Below are 15,105 nucleotides of genomic sequence, written 5' to 3' on the forward strand. Positions count from 1 at the left end.
GGCTTTACAAATGAACTAAACCAAAAAAAAAACGATAAACATTATTTTTTATTTACCAAATAAAATTAAATTTACGAGGGGGCAGTGGCACATCCCCACAAAAAAACATAATTCGAAAAAACTGTCCCAAAAATTCCAGGTTCGAACCCGGTCGTCGCCGAGTTTTTTTTTTTTCATTGTTTTTCTTCAAAAATTGCAGGTTCTAACCCCGATCTCGGCGAGTTTTTTTTATAATTTTTCTTTAAATTTCACTTTTATAAAATAAACAACAAACATAGTGACTTACAAGGAGGCAAGGGCTCTTCGTGCTCGCCCGGAATTTCGGCCACGGTCAAAATCCGGTGACTCCTTTCCGGAATGGAGGGTAACCGCGTCGTGCTCAATCTCTGCAACGTCAACGGCATCCCTCCACTAGCCTCCGCCCTCACCAAATCATGACTCCTCACTTCCGGACTCCTCCTATCAACATTCCTCAATTCGGACAACGCGATAAGACTCAATCTGGGATTGTCTTTGGCCGGTTTAGCCTCGCTCCACCCCTCTAGACTTTCCAAGGGCCTAACATCCGCCTGTTTCACTTCCAGCCCCGCCGCATTCTCCGCCCCTTCCAGCGACGATTCGCTCGATTTGAGCGTGGGCGGTCTCAATTCGGCGTTGCGTGGTTTCCGCGAGCGGTGAGTGGGCGTGGGCGGGCACACGGGCAGCGCACCAGCCAATCCCGCAACGCGATCTAGTGCTTTAGGGCGCGGTTTGTGGACGGGGGTGTCGGGCGTGTCTTCGGGGAGTTGGCGAGTGAGGGGCTTGTGCGGTTTCAAGACCAACTCTGGATTATTATCACCATCAAGCGAACTACTACTTTGAGTCGAGACTGAACTTTGACTATCTTTAGGTTCTAAATTTAAATGAGCATTTGCTTTGGGACTAGAATTAGTGTCTAAATTTTTCGATAGGACCGTGGTTATGTAATTGTCACTCCCGATTAATTTTTTCCCGTTTTCGAGAAAGGCAGCTTTGATTTTACACGTGGACAAGGTGGCGTCGTCAGACGCTGACGACGCCGCTGACGACGTCTTGTAATCTTCATCGGTGTCGATTAGTTCGAAATTGAAGGTATCTTCAGGTTTTTGCATTTTCTTCGGTTTGTTTTGCCGAAGTACGGCGGGGGGCGGGGCCACGAGCGCATGTGAGCGCTCCAATGGCCTGTGATTGGTCCTGGGCGGTAAAGGCGGCGCCGACCCCGCCCCCAAATCAAAACTGCACGCCTCCTCCTCGTCTTTGGCACTCGAATTACTGTAAGCCGTCCAAATCTGATAATACTCCTTGTTCGGACTCTTCTGGTTCAATTTGGAGCGAATCTTTTTCTTCGTACCGCCCATATTTGTACTCTCCGAACGCACTAACCCGTTCACCGCCTTTTTCTTCACTCCAGTGTTCAAATCTTCGAGTGAGTTTGAACTTTTCAAAGTCGGAATCTCGGATTCGTCCTGGAACGCGTTGTTTTCGATACCATTACACTTGTGTTTTTGTTTCACTTTTATCAGTTTTTTTAATTTGTCAGTTGGATGTTTTATTATCAGAGAGTCGGTCTGTGCTAAATAATCTAAAGTAGAGCCGTCGTAATAACGGAAACACAGCAGTTTTTCACAGTCTGAAACAAGACAGTCAGCGAAATGCCAAAATTATTTTTTGGGGGAAGTACCATTGTGAGGGGGGATATCGAGGTGCCAGTGGAGCCACATGGTGCTCGACTCCTGACCGGACACCTTTTGCCGAGCCAGGCACTCTTCCGCGCTGCTGCTATCTGAAAAAAAAACACATTTTCACAACTTGGTCCAATTAATTCTAACATTTGTAGATTTTACTTTACGGATAACTAAAGGCTAGGATGCAAAACGGAGTACAGATAAAACGTTCCCGTCTTCGATAGTTCCGTTAATGCCGCCAGAGCGCGTATTTGTATAACGAATAACGCATAGCAAACAAAAAAGTACAGGCAGATAGAGCATTAAATTTTCAATTGTAAGAGTTAAACGGAATGCAAAAATTTAATCGTAAACTATATTTATTTTTTTTAACTATTACCAATTTACACGTATTTTTCAAAACGCTGCGAATGCGGTTACAGGTGCAAAAAAATGTTAGGAAGAAAGTTGTAGACAATTAGATTTCCTACAAAAAAGTCCGCGAGACCAAATCGCTATCTTCAACGGTTTAGGTATAAATTAACTTTCCGTTACTTGACTATAGGTAAAACGACATGAATTCGTCGCATCGCCGTCTTTGAACGCCTTTGGGGCTTAAACTGTTGGCGATAGATACATGGTGTCGCTGACTTTTCTAAAGGAAATTTAATTCTCTACAAATTTCTTCCCAACATTTTTCTTGTATCTTTAACCGTATTCGCAGCGTTTTGAATAATACAAAACGAAGCGCAAATTTTTAATGTTAAATAATTTTTTGTCATGTTTCTTATGAAAATTTTAGTCGGCAGTTTTTCTCAGTCTGTAAAAAGGGCAAAGTGCAACATTTTTGCTTTTTTTTTTCAAGTTACTAACGCATTGGCTGAATTAAAATACTGGGATTTTGCATCTAAGTTCGCCTCCTAACATATAGTCCTCCGTGGTCTTAATCCTTGTGGTATGCAACCAACTATACACCTGAAACTGTTTCCTGTTGCATAGTCAAAAAAAAAAAGTAGCAATAATAATACGTATTGATATTTCTCGGATAACAATTAATTTACAAACCACATTACTTTTTTCTGTTCTTAACGCTTCAAATATTCAGAATTCCGTGGAGACACCTTTGAAGGTGTGAAAATGTGCGTCATTTTAAAAATAAATGCCACGACAGCCGCCCCTAGCGTGAATCACCCCAAATGAGTCAAATCTGTGGTTTTAGGAAATGGCCAACATTCCATGGCTTAACCATTCTTCCGGTCTTATTGTGCCTCGTGTGCCGGAAATAGGACGTCCGATCCGGCTTTTACGATCGCAGGTAACAATACCGGTTCCGTTTCCTACCATCTGGTGGTGCACCCCTAATTTCTGCTTCCAAAAGTCAAGCTATTTTTACCGTTTCATGGCGCTTTCGAGAAAAATCATCAAGTCGTGATTAATATTTTTCCGACTAATGCAGCTCACGTCCGCGATTTCGATCTTGAGAAATTCCCATGAGAAAACGAAGAAACGGAAGAAGGGTTGCGCTAATGGCCGAGGAATAATAACTTCATTAGATTTCCGGCCGGAAGTGCATATGCGAGTCATTGTGTCAGTGCGTGCGGCCTCGAATCCGTCTTTGAAACATTACTTTATTCCAATCGAACTGATTAATCGCGAAGCGATGCCGCATCGACGCAAATAAAACCATGTTTACTGCCAAAGTTTCCTGTGTTTATTTGTGTAATTGCCGAGAAGTGTATCCGGTCGGCGGGGTGCGTTTCCGTTTTTAAAACGGCGCGGTTATTAATAAATCCACGCCAAAGCGGGAAAAAAACACAAATCACCATTTCTTTGCACACATCATCACACAACGATCGACACCGAAAACGCGAATTATCGCTAATGGGAAAGCTTTGTTTTTTGATCAGATATAGGACGTTTGAAGGTCGAGGCCGACTTTTCCGGGGGGAAAAGCGCGCTTCCGGGCTACTTTCCCCGTTCCGGGCGCCTGGAAACCCACCAGGTGGTTAATTAGGGGCGAACGATCGCCTGCCCACCTGGCCATATGACATGTTCGAGATAGAAAACGGTATATATGGTAATGAGAACGTGCAGAGGTGTCGTACGCGACATTCAACCTGCTATTCCCATCTCGGTGAAAGACCCGACGTGTACCCACATTATTACAGTGTGTGGTAAAGGAGGAAGAAGTCGGGAGAAAAATCTGTTTTTATGTAACAAGAGAAAGGGCGAATAAAACAATTAACTTGGCTTATAAGAAACATAATTAAATAGATAAACACTAATGGCTGCATAACATTGAAATTGATGAATTCCACGAAATGAAAAATTAAAATTACAACAAACTGTACGTTAATTACGCACAAATGCAAATGTGTTTAAATAACAATCAAGACTTTTTGATGAATTGGTCTGTAATTATTTTTATTTCAAGATCTAATTTATCTAATGCTTCGTTGTTTGTCGATTTTTTATGAATCAAATTCCCTTAGCGTAACACATTTTATGTTTTTATTGTCTTAAGAAATCTCGAACGATATTTGTTTTTTAGGGTGCTTTTAAAAAGTTGATATCGTTAAAACCATCTTTGTTTCGGAATAAATAGTACGTATATTTAATAAAAAAAATCACTTGGATTTGACGGTGACCTAATGTGTACAATTAAATCTTACATAAACAAATGTCGCAATATTTAAAAAAAGATGAGTTTTTTCAAATACACAGAGTGTAAGTTATATATTGGATAAAATTTTTAATTTTCCTTGTTTAACCAAAAACGCGATTATTTCAAACAATTTCCTTAAAAACAAGGCGAAAATTCAAAATAACGTCAACTTAGGTACAGTTTTGCCTTTTTTTCTAAAATCGGCTCAAAAAGCACTAAACTGATGGACCAAAAGTACATTATTTTGCCTGTTTTTTGTGTCACAAAAATCTCAAAATTACTTAAAAAATGGAGCAATTTTTGCAATTTTCAAAACACATTATTGATAAAAAGAGATAAAAATGCAGTTTTTGAAGAGTTTTTCTCAAAATCAATAAATCGCATCGAAAATGATATTTTTGCGTTTTAAAACACGTTTTTCATTCAAATTATTTTGCAAAATTTCGTAAAAATTACCAGAAAATCACCCAATCGTGTCAATTGTTTTTCACAGTCGCATATTAAACACATTTTTGAAGTGAAAACTCACTTTTCGCAAAGTTTGAAAAATCACAAAATTGTATAAAAAAATTGACTTAAAAATTGGCGCACCAACTCAGTGGTACGTAGTTGAGGAGTAAAGTATAGAATGTAGATTATAGAAGAAATCTTGAAAAAATTCCGAAAGTCACACATATTTTAAAAAATCTGAAGCTACATACTTATTTTGTTAACTTCTTCAGTTTTCATTATTTTTTAATATTTCCATAATAGTTCCCTAATTTACTATCAAACTTTAGCAGTGTTTTGAGTAAAAAAAAAATCAAAAACTAAAAATTTGTACATGTGTCAACACCGTTTCGAAAATAATTAATTGTATTGTGATCACGATTGTCAGACAACGTTGTCACATTCATTTATTTAAAAATCGTAAATTATCAGTAACTTTAATATACATAGGAATTTTTTTACTACTTTTACCTGTCTATAAAAGCATTTCTCTATAACACTTGAGTTAGTGCACCGGATTTTGAGCACCTAACACAAAATATTGACAAAAATAAACCAAAATATCGCCAAATTGGCTCGAAAATTACTTTTGCTTTTTACAAAAGACCTCATATTTTTTTCAGTCAGACAATAGATGATTTTACTAAATATGAAAAAAAAATCGTTGAATTGAATTAGTCCAATTTTTGTCTTTGTTTAACTTTGAAATAAAAGCTCAGTTTTTTCGCGAAATTTTGGCAAACCGAAAAAAACACTAAATTAGGTAAAAATGCAGTTTTTTAGCACGTTATCAAGCTTGGAAGATAATCATTTTTAAAATAAATTACCTACATTACATTTATTTAGTTACTTCGTATTAATATTAATATTTGAAGTCTGACCACTTAAGGCAGTTTTTCTATTTTTTTCGCCTCAGTCCAGGTTTTCCCAGCCAGCTCTGTATTTGTAATAAATACATAACAATTTTTTTCATTTTTTTCTCATCAATAATAATTAGGGCACTTTTTAAGTGACAAATCAAACTTATTTTTAGTCCGACACAAGCTCTGATTTTTCAAAAATTCAAAAAGATAAAACATTTAACTAAACTTTTTTTTGCTATTTCAGTTTCGGAATTTTCATTTAAAAAAATAGGAGAAATTTTATTATAAAAAATTGATGGCAATAGAATTCGAGATAACGTTAAAGCATCAAATATGCGTTTGCGATTTAATTTTTTTCTATTGGGCAAGTGAAAGTATTTACTTTTTGACTAGCAATAAAACTTGAAACACCCTGTACAGACACAATTTTTGATAAAAACTAAAAACAAAATTTCTGTCCGATATTTTTACAAATTAAGTAAAAGTGCCCAAAATCGAGATTAATTTTTATCTCCGCAACGAAATTGCGTTTTATCTGTGTCCACCAATGTGTGGAGGACTTAATAGGATGACGCGGACCGGAAGCGGCGACATGTGCAGCATCCGACCGCCGGATATGACACGCATTCGGTGGGACATGCGGTTAATAATTAATCATTTTATTAATAAGTCCCCACCGAGGCCGAAATTTCGCCGCTGGAATGCAGGTGTTAATTGGTATTCTTTTCGGAGGAATTTTTTCATCGGCGTGCAAAATAATCCGAATAATTTTTTGCCCAGTCTCGGGAGAGGTGGTTCGGCGTGTGCGGCCAGCGTTGCCAACCAAAATTAATTTTCCGCACAAGACGGGAAATTTCCGCCGGTTGGCAACACTGCGCGGCGCATTCCTCGGACAGGATGTGTGTGGGCGTCCCATCTCCCTGACCACCTAACTTTTAATCGTTTTTTTTCCGGGGCGCGAATATTCGGCGGAAACAATACGTCTTTTCGCCACGAAGAAGCGACGGCGAAAAAATATAATAAACAGCGCCGCTTTCAAAATTAAACAGAATTACGATTACGTAAACATCCGCTCGATATTATGTGGAAATTTTCGTTTATTATATCAACTAAAAATAGTGATTCGTGTGGGAATTATTATTACTACAATAAAAAGCAACACCTGAATGGTGGCGGTAGGTGAGCGGAGGCGGGATTCCGGTGAAGAAACGGCCACTTTTTCGGTTATTTATCGACGATTGTGTCTCTGGACGGGGGGATATTTGCGTGACGCAATACGAGGATTATTAAATATAAACGGAAGTTGGGTTGGAATACGGCAAACGCCTAAATTGTTTTAATTAGCTAAAGCGATTTTAATGATTCGTCGTTATGGGTACCGTAAGCTTTTCGCCGAAAAAATTCATTGGGAAGCGACAAATGGTCGGAACGTGTGATAGGAGATGCGCTGCGTCACGGTTTCGACAAATTCCAACAAATTATGGCGCAGGAAGGATCACTCATTTCCATCACATCCTGCTATTTCTGGAGCCTGATTGCTACCAAAATTATTCGCAAAAAATTAACTTCTACACTTTCACAAAAAAAAATCTGGTACAGTCACGACCAAAAAGAATGAGCAAAAATCCGACTAAAATCTTTTAAGTCATAAATTTCAACAAACAAGTTAATCAACTAGTTTAGACAATATCCAGCTGGTTTAGGATCTGTAGCTGCGGTTTAAGAGTGTCATTCTTTTTTATTGTGACTGTACATTTCTGTTTAAATTTAGTTTTGCCGGTGAAAAAAATAACAATTAAAACACACATTTTTATATTTTCCAATGACTTAATCAAATTAAAAAAAATATGGAAATAAACTTGACGACTTTTCTTCGTTTCGCGAAATATTTGCAAGATTTTTGTGTATTCTGATATGTAGGTACATAATATTACTCCGTCATTCTTCTATTTCAATTTATGTTTTATTATTAAATTTTACCAAAAAATAAAAAAAATTATGCCAGAGCTGGGATTCAAACCTTCTACACAAATGAACATGATAGGCAACACCATTTCAAAATTCTCAAAACAACCATGCCCCACTATCTCCATTTTGTTTAAGAAAAAAATTAGCTATTAATAAACTACCATAGATTACTCAGTGGCTCTCAACAGTTGATGGAAAAATCATAAAAAAAAATTGTTGACCCATTCCCTAACACCCTGTCTATTTTAAATATTTATCATAAAATAATCCAGCAACTCATTTTTTATCAAAGTTTCTCGCCAAAATTTGAAGTAACCAAAGTTTTAGTGCTTTTTATTTGTTAGGAAAATTTACCACAAACATAGTAAAAGTGGTTTCGGCTTAATTTCCATTCACTTGGGAACGTTAAAGCAAAAAAAAACGTTTAACATTTAAGCAGTAACAGTAGCTTCCTTCAAAACTTTTTGAGTATATTAAAAAAATGGACGTGATAAACACGTGATAAGCTGATAAGAGTGACAAGAGAGGAAATAGAAAACAAAATCAGTGTGAATTATCTTTCAGTTCAAGAAAAATAAATACATAATGTAGTGTGTTATGTATGTCCTCCACCGATATTTTTGACCAAAAAAAAACTAATTATCAAAGTACAACTTATCTTCTGTAGATCCAATTGCCCAATTATTATTATCATTCCTTTACCTATTTGATATTAATCAAGAGTAAAAATTTAAAAGTTTCTAAGGTCATGTAGGAAATTATAGCAAGTGATTTTTTATAACTTATTAATAAATATAAACATTTTTTCAGTAAGTTTATAAAAAATATCAAAATTTCTCGACAACTAAGTACTAGTAGAAATACTAACATTCATATTAACTGTTTTTAGTCCTTTTTAAATCCCTGTTTTATGACATTTTAATAAATCCTAAAACTATCAAATATCAATATTGTTATGCTTCTCGTATTTTTTTTAATATCATATTATATCTATCAAGTTTCAATATGTAGGAGAAATTAATATGCACGGATATCACTTAGTAAGAACATTATCAAAACCTATTAAAATGTACCTAATAAGTGATAAGTAATGACTTATTTGCCAAGAATCATCAGGAGTAATAGTTGTTTGATAGTTTTTGTTTAAACCTTTATGATTCACTTAAAACATCAATCAAAGAAATTCTAGAAAAACTAAATAAAATCTATCAAAATAATTATCAATTATTACTGAGTATATCATCTCTAGAGGCACTAGAGACCCAGAACTCAAAAAACTAATGCTACCAAACTAAATAAAATAAATTGGCACCAAAAGTAAGATAACTGTCATTCCATCTTTTTGAAAAAAGTCTTATCAATGTAAAGAATGTATGAAAACCTGCGATAACCAGATTATCAAAACCCATCTTTTCCGACAACTTATCAAAACCTTATCAAACCCGCAATCTTGCAATGTGACAATAGAAACCCCATTGATATCACTATCAAAACATCGCCCACTTGACAAAATGAAACCCCAGAATGAAAATGTCAAACAACGATTTTTTCTCTCTCTGCCTTCATTCAGTCACGACATTTCCCATTCAAGCCCCATTATATCACGGCCGGTGGCCGCTTTACTTTCTAATCTCTCGTAAACCAAAGAAGGCAACCAACACCGGAATCGTCACGATTTTCCTCCCGATTTCTCGAAAAAAATCCCCCGCGCTTTCCCAACGTGGCACACACGACTTACTACAAACCAGCGCGACTCGACCTTTACCCATTCATAGCGCAGTACTCATTCACTGAACTTACGACTTCAAACCGCCTCCATGGCCATGGCCGCCGCCGCCGCCAACAACCGCCCCCGAATTACCAGCAACTGCGCAAATTATCACTTTGTTTCACCGCACAAAACGACCGACTCTTCGCTATCAAATTTTACAACTGAGCACACGCCTTCGAACCGACGGTGGGGAGTTATGAACGAGAATACGGAGCGAGGGGGGCTGGGCGAGGGGCAGCGGGGCCAAGGGGGCGTTCATTCATAATCGCACGACCTTTACGAGGCGGGGGCCGAGGGGCAGATCCGGTCTTACCTTAGCGTGGACGGTTGATACGTCGAAAATTCTTCACCGGAGTGCATTGTCTGCACACAAGGGACGAAAGTGCACTCTTTAACGGCTTCCGGAATTTTTATCAGCGAGATTACGATCGATTGATTCGCTTATCGTAATCACAACGGAAGCCGATAACGAATATTACGGACTGATCCACTTGATTGAGAATTATTATTATTGCTATTTCCGGTTAAAATGCATGAATTATTAAATTGCGCTCACAGTTGAGTAAGTTTAATTGTTTCTTTCTAGTAATTTAAGTAGTGTAGTAAAACAAACAGTTGCTTAAGTGGCTTAAGATTTCATGATAAAAACAAGGCGAATTGATAATCATTATAAGCACTTCCGTTCCTGATAGCTAAATGCTTCGTCATTATAATAGGAAATAAAGTCCACCTTTAATTGGCGTTTTCAAGTCGTTGTTCTTTAGGTTTTTAGACGCGATAAAATGATTTATACGCTACTGAAAGCTGAACTCTTTACACTTCCGAGTGTTGAAATATTAAAACCATCGAGTAAAAAATCTACCCTCGACTCTAATGGATTCACAGCTTAAAATGTCATTTTTCAAACAACACGGTGAAAATAGTCACATCAAAATTATTTAAAACGTTGAATCAAAGAATTTTTTTCAAACCCCCGAAAATAGTGTTTTTAAGATTATTATTAAAACTGGGAAAAATAATTCTTAATAAAAATAGTAAAGCATCAAATTTTACGTAAAAATGCGCTTTTAATTTTTTTGATATTGGTTGAAAGTAGTGATTTTAAAGAAACTTATTAATTCAACAGTGATAATACTTTTTTTTCAAAAATCTAATTTAGGAATCAATAGATTGTAAAACGTTATGACAAAACTTAAGCTAAAAAAGCAATTCTTGGAAAATTTTAATATATTTTATTTCCATTTATTTTATTTTTATTTTCACTTCTATCGCTTCTACAGTTTTCAAATTTTACATATGAGTTAATTGAGACACTTGAAAAGTGTGATACAAATTTCGTTCAATTCGATCAAGGGGGAGACGAGTTAGTATCGGTGCTAATTTAGCACTCAAACTTTCACATTTTTGGTAATTTCGCCTAAACCAAAAAATAAAAATTAAATCCAATTGCATATTTGATCACTGTGGGCCCCACAACACGAACTGCGTAAATTTCGTCAAATTTGGACGAATTTGAAAATTCAAAAAAATCAAATTTTCGAAATTTTGAATTTAGTGTTTTTGCTTCGATCGTTTTGAAAATGGATATTTGAAAATTTCTGCACAGGCTGAGTCGATTTCCGGTGCCAACTTAAAAATTCATAGAATAAAATCGTAAAAATGAAACTCGAACGTGGTTTTTCAGTCATTTCGCCTAAACCAAAAAAATAAAAATTAAATCCAATTCCATATTTGATCACTGTGGATCCCACAACACGAACTGTGTAAATTTCGTCAAATTTGGACAACTTTAAAAATTCAAAAAAATCAAATTTTCGAAATTTTGAATTTAGTGTTTTTGCTCCGATCGTTTTGAAAATGGATATTTGAAAATTTCTGCACAGGCTGAGTCGATTTCTGGTGCCAACTTAAAAATTCATAGAATAAAATCGTAAAAATGAAACTCGAACGTGGTTTTTCAGTCATTTCGTCTAAACCAAAAAATAAAAATTAAAACCAACTTCATATTTAATCACTGTGAGCCCCACTACACAAACTATGTAAATTTCGTCAAATTTGGACGACTTTGAAAATTCAAAAAAATCAAATTTTCGAAAATTTGAATTTAGTGTTTTTGCTCCGATCGTTCTGAAAATGGGTATTTGAGAATTTCTGCACAGGCTGAGTCGATTTCTGGCACCAACTTAAAAAATTCATAGAATAAAAACGTAAAAATGAAACTCGAACGTGGTTTTTCAGTCATTTCGCCTAAACCAAAAAATAAAAATTAAATCCAATTGCATTTATGAACACTGTGGACCCCACAACACAAACTGTGTAAATTTCGTCAAATTTGGACAACTTTAAAAATTCAAAAAAATCAAATTTTCGAAATTTTGAATTTAGTGTTTTTGCTCCGATCGTTTTGAAAATGGATATTTGAAAATTTCTGCACAGGCTGAGTCGATTTCCAGTGCCAACTTAAAAAATTCATAGAATAAAATCGTAAAAATGAAACTCGAACGTGGTTTTTCAGTCATTTCGTCTAAACCAAAAAATAAAAATTAAAACCAACTGCATATTTAATCACTGTGAGCCCCACTACACAAACTGTGTCAATTTCGTCAAATTTGGATGACTTTGAAAATTCAAAAAAGTCAAATTTTCGAAATTTTGAATTTGGGATTTTTGCTGTGATCGGTCTGAAAGTCAATATTTAGAGGTTTTAAGACACGTTGAGCCGATTTCCGGTGTCAACTTACAAAAAAACATGCAATAGAATCATAAAATTTAATTTAGCACCATTTCGTCTAAATGAAAAATTAAAAGTTAAAACCGATTGCATTTTTAATCACGGTGGACCCCGCTACATACACTGTGCGAATTTCGTCAAGTTTGGGCGACCTTGAAAATTCAAAAAAATCAAATTTTCGAAATTTTGGATTTGGTGTTTTTGCTCCGATCGTCCTGAAATTCAATATTTGGGGGTTTTTGGACACGCTAAAGCGATTTCCAGTATTCATTTGAAAAAATCATAACATTTTCTGCTCAGTAAGGACTCGAACTCTTTTTTTAATTTGGAATTTTGGTCTTCAATTATAAAAAAAACTTTTTTTTCATTTCATCTCGACTATGTAGGAGTCTGTGAAAAAATTCTAACGTTTCTAAATACATACATAACAGTATGTACGAGTATTTCTGCCAAGATGTTGATTTGAAGTGTTTTTTTCCTGACTAAAATTTAATGATTTTTTTATACATTCGAATGAATTAAACCAACGCGTCCTCGCATTAGACCAAATTGCTCCTCATCTCATCTCCCTTACAATCGTCGTCCTTGAACCATTTCACAGCATTCGTCTTTGACCGAATTAGCAGCCCCCAGATCCCTCATCAGAAGCCCCGGTCACGTGCCAGAGGAAATGTTTGTTCTTCCCCGAAAAATCGCTCCCCATCAAAATTCAATACCTCGCACCGACCGGATCCGAGTCCGATTGAGCGCGACCCGCTGACAGCCATTTCATCGAGTTATCTCTTTACGTTGATTGAATTACGGGCGGATAAGTCAATAAAATCAATTGTATTAATGAGAAATGATGTCTGAGAAGAGAGTCGTAATTGGTAGAATTCGCACACGAGATTTATGCTTTATTTACATGATGGGTAATTGGAGGTTTGTGTTATTTTTTCCACATGTTTCTTTTTTTTCTAAACACTTAATTCATTTGTTTACCGGCTGGATGTCTGGCATTTCGCAAAAATTTCAATGACGCGGACCGGTTTTTCGTAATTAAGTGTGCGAGATTTAAATAATTATAACGAGTGCAACACACTTACAAATGGAGCTTTAATTACTTGCATCCGAGACGATTCTGTACCGGATTCTCGCGGAATCTCGTCAAGGTTATGCTCAATGCAAAACGTATTTTTCAATCACGCGCTGTGTAACAATTTTAAAGTTATTTCGTAACGAAATTTTGAAATAAAACAGTTGGCCCACAATAAATAACAAATCTGGGACTTTACTCAAAACTTATGGAAAAAAATGAAAATTTATTTATTGACTGGCGTGGGATACACCACCATTACCACTAACTAAGTTAATAAATTGTGTGAAAGCGTGGTGAAATGGAGTTTTAAGGTGTGTCTACGATGGCGGTTCCTTTGTAATTCGAGTAGGTTGACGGAAATTCAACGTTCTCTAATGACGGCCATAATGACTCAATGACTCATTATAACGAGATTTGGTAATTTTATTTGAAAAATAATTAATTGAAATCATTAACTTGGAACAAAACTGAAAGTTTCAGACGCAAAACTGAACGGAAACCTCTCATTATTCGCCTCGACGTTTCGCTTGCAGAAAAACAAACAGAAAACCAAAATATTAAATTAACTATTTTTCTTTTTTTATCATTCCTTCTAACAAACTTTTCGCCAGTTTTTATTAAAAAAAAATGTAAAAGACATCGTTTGGATCTTCGATTTTTTCAAGCTTGTACTGAGAAAAGTGAAATCAATTAACACACAAAGATTAAAAAAATATCATAGATTGTTAATTAATAAATTTATTGTTCATCCCAAAATTTACTCTGCATTTTTTTCACCTCTTTTTCTCTATGTTCACTAAATCAAAATCCTCAAAACGTAGTTCATCACACATTAAAAAACGACAAAAATCTTGAAAGTGAGTATACAAGGTGGGTCTGTTAGAAATATTTTTAATATACAGGTTGTCCAAGCGAGTTGGTAAAGTCCATTATTCACCTCTAAATGTTATTTTTTTCCATAAGCCGTGGATACTAACCCCCTACCTCAACTAAAATTATTTTCGAATGTACAGGTGTTCCGAAAATGGGCTACAATACAAACTTATGTTACCTTTTTGCATTTTTGGACGTAGCTTTTTGAACTAATGATTTTGACCTAAGCTTTTATTGCTATTGTTTAGTTTTTTAAACAAAAATAAGACTTTCACCATTTTAAAGAAGAATATTCAAACTTTATAGATACATTTCTTTTTAGAATCACTGCAATCAAGAAAAAAAATAGAGGTTTGTTGAAAGTTTAATAATTGAAAATTTTCCAGACCATATTTTCAATTTTTGCATCTAAAAACAATAACAGTTAAGTGTCTCTTGCTGATTACTCAAAAATTAATTATTTAACTTTAAACATTAAAAATTATTTTTTATTAAGAATTATTTTTTGGGACTACAAATCCACTGTTTTAAGCTTGAAAACTGAAAACAGAAAAACCTGAAAAAACAGTTTTCTGAAGGAACTGACTTGACCTGACCTGACCTGACCTGAGAGAAAATAGTTTTTCTGAAGAGACTTAATAGGTATGATTTAATTGATTAATTACTTTATTATTAATTATAAGAAACTGCTGAAAAATTGACTTAAAAAAGAATAGTTTTTCTGAAGGGACTTAATATTACTTAATTGATTAATGACTTTATTTTTAATTAAAAAAAATTGTTGAAAATTTTTATGCATAGCGAATCCAGAATCCTGTATGAGAGAGTAAAAATGTATTTTTTGCAGAAATAATAGTAGTATAAGACCAACTTTTAACAATGTAATATTCGAATATTTAGTTCTGGCTCGTCACCGTCGCCGCCTTTGACCTTTTGCCTCTTTAATTGCCTCCGTAATTCGTCAAGATTTAAGCTGGTGCGTTTC

The 15,105-nt window shown here is 35.3% G+C and overlaps 1 protein-coding gene across 3 annotated transcripts in view; it reads right to left on the bottom strand.

Annotated features, from left to right (window-relative positions):
* Hecw (Hecw ubiquitin protein ligase) overlaps positions 1–15,105 on the bottom strand; it is a 42,422-nt gene that overhangs the window by 22,766 nt on the left and 4,551 nt on the right. For 2 of the 3 annotated variants that reach the window (XM_968154.4, XM_008200037.3), the window contains exons 2-3: positions 1,700–1,801; positions 287–1,648 (exon numbers count right to left, since the gene is read on the bottom strand). In XM_968154.4, the coding sequence (XP_973247.1) occupies positions 287–1,648; positions 1,700–1,801 (1,464 nt within the window). Of the gene's footprint in view, positions 1–286; positions 1,649–1,699; positions 1,802–9,467; positions 9,626–15,105 lie in introns of those variants that run through there. The other variant, XM_008200038.3, reaches the window with a different exon arrangement.

Source organism: Tribolium castaneum, chromosome 2 (genome assembly GCF_031307605.1).
Source record: "Tribolium castaneum strain GA2 chromosome 2, icTriCast1.1, whole genome shotgun sequence".
NCBI classification, from domain to species: domain Eukaryota; kingdom Metazoa; phylum Arthropoda; class Insecta; order Coleoptera; family Tenebrionidae; genus Tribolium; species Tribolium castaneum.